This window comes from Haliotis rubra, unplaced genomic scaffold (assembly GCF_003918875.1).
Source record: "Haliotis rubra isolate DU_JTF1 unplaced genomic scaffold, ASM391887v1 Scf8, whole genome shotgun sequence".
Classification (NCBI taxonomy): domain Eukaryota; kingdom Metazoa; phylum Mollusca; class Gastropoda; order Lepetellida; family Haliotidae; genus Haliotis; species Haliotis rubra.
In genome coordinates this window covers 2909325-2917479 of record NW_025767523.1, presented here as the reverse complement: position 1 = coordinate 2917479, position 8155 = coordinate 2909325, and the positions used below count along the sequence as shown (strand labels likewise).

The 8155-nt window shown below is 39.0% G+C and overlaps 1 protein-coding gene across 1 annotated transcript; it reads left to right on the top strand.

Moving 5' to 3' along the window:
- The first annotated feature begins 1543 nt into the window (after positions 1-1543).
- Positions 1544-5833, top strand: LOC124261430 (alpha-(1,3)-fucosyltransferase 11-like). Its single transcript, XM_046695749.1, has 2 exons — positions 1544-3072; positions 4387-5833. The coding sequence occupies exons 1-2, from the start codon at positions 1772-1774 to the stop codon at positions 4526-4528; spliced, it is 1443 nt and encodes a 480-aa protein (XP_046551705.1). The 5' UTR covers positions 1544-1771; the 3' UTR covers positions 4529-5833.
- Positions 5834-8155: the final 2322 nt, after the last annotated feature.

Genomic DNA, 8155 nt, shown 5'->3' with positions numbered 1-8155 from the left:
GTAACATGCAAACAGGGCGAGCTTCCAAGTGACTGATTTATCAAAACCGATTTTGTTTTCAATGCAAAAAGATAGTCCTGGTTGAAACATGCTTTGTAAATTGTATTGTTATCCCAAAACGTGTATTTTGTCCTAATTTTACCACACATTGGATTATCTGGTCAAGACTCAATTATTTACCTGGACATAACTGGAATTTCGATGAATAAACACAAACAAACACACTTTCACACCATACTGACACCATCTTACTGAATGCACAGATCGATGGGCTATGCCGAGGAATCAGTAGAAAATTCACTTGCCCGGCAAATACATATAACTGTACACGGTCGCCGGGCAATGGTGACTTAAAACACCCCAATACAGATATGAATACAGAGGGATCATTGAAACGTTATGACGTCAATACAACACCAATATTGCCCCTAGAAGACCGGGGATACTGGTGAAAACGGCAGTCTTATTACAATCCGAGACAACAAAATATAAGTTACAACGGAGCATATCACTGAAGCCTCCTCGGTTTATGCCGAAATTAGAATGATAAACTACCCATGCAGATCCGGGTTAGAATTTGTCTTCATCAAACCATGCTTGTAAAAGGCGACTAACGGGTCGGATGGTCATGCTCCTGACTTGGCTGAAACATGTCATGGTATCCCCAGATCGATGCTCATGATGTCAATCACAGGATTGTCTGATCTAGACTCGATTATTAACAGACCGCTGCCATATAACTGCAACATTGCCGACTGCGACGTCATACAACAAACAGACAAACCAACGAGAATATGTTGACACTTGTTCGACGGATTGTTTTCGAGTGTGAGGTTAAAAAGCACGTTGTCATTTAGTCGACAGCGGGTTGTGTGCACAGATAATAACAATTTGTGTGTGCTTTTTTAATATCTGTGCGATGCTATTTAATCATTCCTGCTTGCACTGATTCTTTGAATAATAAGGCAAGGCTTACCAACACCACCCACCCTACCCCAACCCCTCTATCGATCTAGTGTGTGGGGGGTAGTTTGTTTGTTTTGCTTTGTTTTGTTTTTTGTTGTTTGTCTTTTTGGTTTTGTTGTTTTTGTTGTTTTTTTTGTTGTTGTTTTTTACTGATAAAAGGTAATATCGTAATTTGTATCCACACTTTAAAATAACAATTGTGTACAAGTTTGGTTCACTGGATCCATAAACAGCTCAAGCATTAATACCAGTCCAGTCCCAGGTTTTATCGTGATGAAATTCCTGCGCAGTTTCACGATTATAATCTTACACTTCGCACAAACTAAACTGCTGAATAAGAAATATCGTCAAAGAGTATAACAGGGAGCAGGTCACGCGAGCTCGATAGTGTCATGTTTTCATGTTTTGTCGGCTTGAGGACATACCACGAGTCTGTTTCGATCAGTCAAGATAAAATTTCAATCAAATTGACATATTATACATGCATGGTAGATAAACCAGTACGAATCCATTTGAGGACCGCCTAGAGGAGAATGAGGCAAGAAATCATACGTTGTTAGGCAAGTAGTATTATCATTTTGAATAACTCGTGTAGCAGACGCCGTCACACGTACAACGCGTACCGTGTGTGGCGGCTATCAACGTGTTGTCAGTTGTCAACGTTTGTACCTATATTTATCACTTCATCAATAGTACACCTGTCACACGTCAACTTTGTTGAATGGTATCTGTTGTTACACGATAAATCAGTGCAGGTCTGTGTTCGTTGACTCACTGTCGATATTTACATAATAATAGTCGAAATATGAAAGTTAGCATTTGGTTTGTTGTCATGTTGGGGTGTCTTTTCCCCCAAATAAACATTGCAGTGGAAGACGGATACAGCAGCAGTGACGGTACGGAATACGAACCACGTTCTCCATTTAACGACATCTACGGGAGTGACACAAATCAAGGATATGGAGTCTTCAATGAACCCGGAACGACTCACGATCTCCCAATCATTTTGTGGTGGACGGATACAATCTTTCCACATTTTGGAGGAAAGTCCGATAAATATGTTATTCAGTGTGGAGATGTTTCATGTTATACCACAAAGTACAAGAAGTATGCCAAGTCGAAACGGACAAGAGTGTTTATGTTTTATGGTACTGACATTCAGCCCGAGCAATTACCAATGCCAAGGCGTGCGTATCATGAATGGGCTTTATTTCACGAAGAGTCACCGCTGAATAACTACATTTTGTCGCATACTCCATTCATTGAGCTGTTCAATCACACTGCAACGTTTAGATCGGAGTCAGATTATCCACTGACGAGTCAGAACATATATCATGTAAGCTATCTGACGGACAGGAAACCAGTCGATCTTGTTAAAAAAAACGAGGCAAAGAAAAGTATGAAGATGGCATCGGTTTTGTACGTCCAGTCTCACTGTGATGTCCCTTCGGACCGTGATCGTTACGTGAAAGAACTGATGAAATACATTGATGTCGACTCGTATGGGGAGTGTCTACATAATAAGGATTTGCCAGAACACCTGAGAGACCCAGCAGAAAATTATGAAAAGGATGAATTCCTGAATTTTATATCTCAGTATAAATTCCATCTCTCGTTTGAAAATGCCAACTGTAAAGACTACATGACCGAGAAGCTTATGCGACCGTTGTATGTAGGGTCTGTTCCCATTTACAAAGGGTCATCATCAGCTAAAGAGTGGATGCCAAACAATCACAGTGTGATTATGGTTGACGATTTTTCAACGCCCGAGGAACTAGCTGCTTTCATTAAGGCTGTTGATGCTGACGATACGGAATATGAAAAATATCTAGCGTTTAAAAACACAGGAATTACAAACCAGTTCCTCTTGAAACACCTGAAGGAGAGGCCATGGCATGTTAACGAAAACGGAGGTTTTGATTATTTCCGAGGATTTGAATGCCTGGTCTGTAAGAGGGTTCATGAGCGTTTAAATTTCGAGAAAGATCAAGAAGACGAGCCGGACATTCCGTTACCATCTCCAAGAGTTGCAAAATATTCCCATTTAGGCTGCCCGCAGCCTTATCCCTCCATCGGACACCCTGGTGATATTCCCAAAAATGACATGTAAGGCATTTTTTAAAGTTCGCTTATATATAGAGATGTCTATGCTGACAGGACAATTCTGCAAGTGAAAAGACAAGCTTTTACTGCCACGTATGCAAGACCGTAACGAATACTTTCATACGGGGCACAAATATTGACAAAGTATTATTTCAGTTAAGATTATTCCTTCTTACTCGCTGAGTTTGCACAAGGGATTTGTGTCTTATAGGAAAGGATCTTAGACCTTGTCAAAGTTAACCGTACAACATATGTATTGTTTTAAGTTTTATAACTTTCGAAAATTGTTGGTAGGTTACTGACATACATGCCTTTAGAAGGAGCAGTAGTAAAGTTGGGATTGGATGCGATTATGTTATAATTGCCTCGGTTAAGGTCATGAATGCCATAAGATTGGATAATTGCAACAGACAGGCGTTATCTAAGGTCAGGGGTTCGTCACTCACAATGTGGCAGCGATTTGTTTACATTAAAAACAGATCTTTCTGCAAATTTTCACTTGGCATAAAATTAGGAGGTTGTGCAATTCACGTAAAAGCTCTGCCCATGACCCATTTAAGGCTCTCTATTAGGCATGCTGGTAAAGATGGACAAGAAATTGACAAGGAAAGTGCCAGCGGACCGGTATAGTGCCTTTCATGGTCCCATTTAAAGACTTGTTAGAAAGTAGTGGCTAATGTGATTTATGAATACGTGGCACGTTTTTATTCTTTATACGACATATAAAGTATATGGAGGAACATGAATGCATGAGGCGTTTTCAGTGATAACAACCTCTATTTTATTCTTTATGCGACGATTCTGAAACGGCATATAAAGAATAAAAAAGAAGTTATCCATTAAAACGTGTCATGTATTCATGTTCGTCCAACTTCAAAATGGCTTTCAAGAACTGATTAATGCTTCTTATGGAACAGGAATATCGATCGGCACGCTACGATAATATAGTCACAGAGAAATCCAGTAATATTCTGGCCAGCATAAATTATAACCTGTTGCCTTGTCTTGTGAGTTTAGGTATACAAGTCGGCCCATACTGGCAAAACACACAAAAAAAAAAGAAAGAAAAAAACAACTGAAGTAGCAATTCATGAATAATAATTAACGAATTGACTCGAGCTGGGGTCAGTTTGTATCCCCGGTAACTCCCAGGGATTGAAAGCCCTGATAATGCAGTGTATGATATCATAGTGATATTTGACATGGAAATATGATGCAATGGGTAATTAAAGATGGAATGAGAGGTATACTAAGATGTAACACAGCTGTCTCCGTGATATCATCAGGTATTCCTTTCAATATTATTTTCTGTTTCAGATGGCATAAATCGGACTGGATCAGCCAATACTGGGCGGACTACGACAGAGCACGCGCTGCCCGAAACATGGTTTTAGCAAAAGAGAAAGACTCCAAGAATTTTTTCGATTATTACGAAAAGGTTATGCAAAAAAAGGCATAAAGACATTAAAACTCGATATAGTATTTCGCAGGTGGAATATTGCATAATGAGGGGTTAAATTGCAAACAATTGTTAAACAAAGTGTTCTATTTGTACCATATTCAACTATGAAATTAAAACATTAGAAGGTAGAAGCATATATTTTTAAAACAATTCCGTTTTATAATTTTCTTATGTACTTTCCATTGTTGTACATTAATAATGGTGCATTTTAATGAATAATGACACTAAAGTTAACTTTAACATGTGCATTGTAGCCCAACCTTGTACAGATTCATGTGGTTGATGTAACCTGATATTTTCACATTAACTATTAACGATAATGATTTTGATACAGCTGTTTCTGTGATGCACTTGTCACTGTATCGGGTTTCTAGCATGGCGCATGTGCGACCGTTCATGCTGAAACGGCACCGAAGTGAAGAGAAATCCGCCCACTTTCCCTTTTGAAATGAGCCAGGATATCCAAACTTTACCGACTTCATAGTACATGTACTTATTTTTTTATCTTATATGCTTTTGTGTTTTTGTGTTATTTACACGTTTACTCTACTCTTTATGAGAAATTACTCTCGGCAAACAACTATTTTTTACTGTTATTTTGTCCCTGATTCAGAAGCCCATTGAGTGCTGAGATCACATTTTTGTGTGCAAACAGAATTTATTTGAGTATATCACCTTATGGGGAGAGATTAAATAATTATAAGGTGATGTCAAGAGACTTTTCACATAGGCCACCCCAGAGAACTTAACCCTGTAGAACCTTGATGTGTGGTGGAAAATATGTTATGAACTCGTCGAATAATTCCATTTATTGTTGTCTTCCATGTTTATGCCCTTTTATTCAAATCCCACCAGACATATTTGAGAGTTTCTCTTCATGAAATAAAAGTCAAATGAACAAAATAGAGGGCAACTAAACCCAACTCATTGTCTTCCACCATCAAATCTTTCATCACCAAACTCAAGTTATACACATTTTTATCTTCTTGGTGTCGGGGTTTTGATTTTTCAGTTTTAGCAATTGAAATACCTCATTAGAACAGGCTAGCCAAAACTAAGGTCTGATTTTAATTAAGTTGTATCTGAAAAGATCCCTGCAATATGTGTATGCGCAAAATGTAATAATCATATGCATTACATTTGATTGAAGACTCTTGTAAATATTATATTATTGAGACCACTATACATATATACATATGCCCAGAATGTAACCTGTAATTGAAATCAAAACATTTTGATTTTATTATGTTAATATATGAATACACTGTTAACCAGAATAAAAGGGAAGTTGCAAAAAGACTAGCTATATTGTCCTTTTTTTTTGTCTTGCGAGCAATTGATTAGATATCAAGCCCACCCGTGACAATGACCACACTACAATATCATGCATCCGATTTCGCCTGTAAGGATGTAAAATATTTATACATGTGTAAACTGTTCACGCTGGTAAATTGCATCAGCGATTTCTGTACGTCAGTACTTGAGGTTATGCTTAATTGTTTTTGTGTGTGTGTGTGTGTGTGTGTGTGTGTGTATATGCTAGGACCAGCCTTGAAATACTGACATACATATAAATATATGTATATACATTTATCCCTCCAAGTTGATCGGGTTTTTTTCCCCTTAAAGCCTGTATATAGTAGTTACCTTTCGAAAGACTGACTCTAGTGTATTGTGTTCAGTTCTAATCAGCAATATTCGATCATTACGAGGGCTTAAATAATCGATCCTTGCTTGCTTCAGGGACTGATGACACGCTACCAACGGTATCACTGATCGGGACCCGCCGATCTAATAGTCAAATTAACCTGTTCTAGATCTAGGGTTGTTCCCCGGGGTGCTATATACATTATAGAAGACGAACACAACCGGCATGGCAGCATTTGTCTTACATCTCCGATAGAAAGTAATCTTCCTGTTGTGAAAGTGACTCGAAATAATGGTCAACGTCCCGTTCAAGATTGTACACTTTTATACATAGCTATTCTATGTCCGTGTATGTGGCTGATTGTACGAGTCAGGGCCCCTTGAGTGTAGCGTTGTAGCCATTAGTTGCCATGCGCCAGTTTGATATGTATACCCCACTCAGACTCTTGTACTGACACCAAGCCAACCGGTATTTGTTTTATACCAAAATACCGTGCACCAGGCAGGGTAACAAGAAGTTGCATCGCTCAAGGTCTTTTGGTTACATGCGGTGTTGAGTGAGTTTGGTTTTACGCCGCTTTTAGCAATATTCCGTCAATATCACGGCGTGGACACCTGGAATGGACCTCACACATTGTACCCATGTGGGGATCGAACCTTCCGCACTCCGAAAAAACGCGCTATCTACTCATCCACGGAAGTGATTTTCTGTGCAGACATTTTTGAAAACTATAAAGAAATTTCATATCTGAAAGAAATGTCTTTCACTGCTGGGCATCTATTCTCGATAATTCAAGGTACTGACTATCCATTCAGGTAGAATAAATGCCCTGTATCCATTCGTTTTCATTCATATTTGTGTTATGAAGCAGTGTTATACGTTTTGCATCAATGTTTCACCAGCCATACATTGTACCTGTCCTTGCAACGATGTATTCCTGTCATGTAATTTCTGGATATTCTATACAGCTATTAACCCCCTGGATGTCAGGGTGATATGTGTGTCCTTCCTCTTCAACCCCCACTTTGAAGTCGAATAAAATTCAAAATGTATCACGCACACAAGTACATTTTTGAATGTATTTGTTTTAGACATCATCCTGTTTTAGACATCATCCGCTAGATCTTAGGCAATGCAAAAGTGCTGAAAATGACCGTTCAAAAAACGTTTGTAGCTCATAACAACATTTCGGGCAACACTTAGCAGTGTCTAGTTTCAACCCGCATAAGTATTTGCACTTGAATTTATACCATCAGAAAGGACTTTTATTATTCCACATTTCTGTGTAAGTTTGTAGCCGGGGATGAATTAACGGCCGCGAGAGAGCAATTCTCGCTTAACGTTCACTTCTGACCTTATAAAAAAATGTCGGCATCCAGCGGGTTAAATAGCATCCAAATAGAAATAGTCATGTTGCCGAGATGACAACCTGTGTATAGCTAATCCGTAACTATGGAAACAATAACAACACACGTGACTGTTGCTATGGTTGATAAATTTCGTCTTTGGAAGCCAGACTACAGTGGTATCACATGCTGCTTCATTAATATAATCGTGACTACATAGTATATAGGTGTGATATGTGGGGTCTCAACTCTGTGTAGGTAGAAATTGTCACCAAAAAGAACCATTTCCATAATCATATGAAATATGTTGTAGTAGCAGAGTACGTTATACGATTCCGACTATACCATGTGTTCATCAAACAGTGATGATATCAGGTGTTCGCTAAAAAGTGTCACTCTTCACAAACACATGCAAAGGCAAGACAACTGTTCACCTTAATTCAAAATAGGGAAATGTTCGGGGGCGGAGAAAAGGGGTGGGAGGTGCACACTTCGTTTCACGAGCGTTTCAATGATCATTTAAAAAAAATTCAGGACAAAGGGAGGGGTGGGTGGGTGCGCACCCCTCGCACGCACGCACGCACGCACGCACGCACACACACACACACACACACACACACCACTGAATCC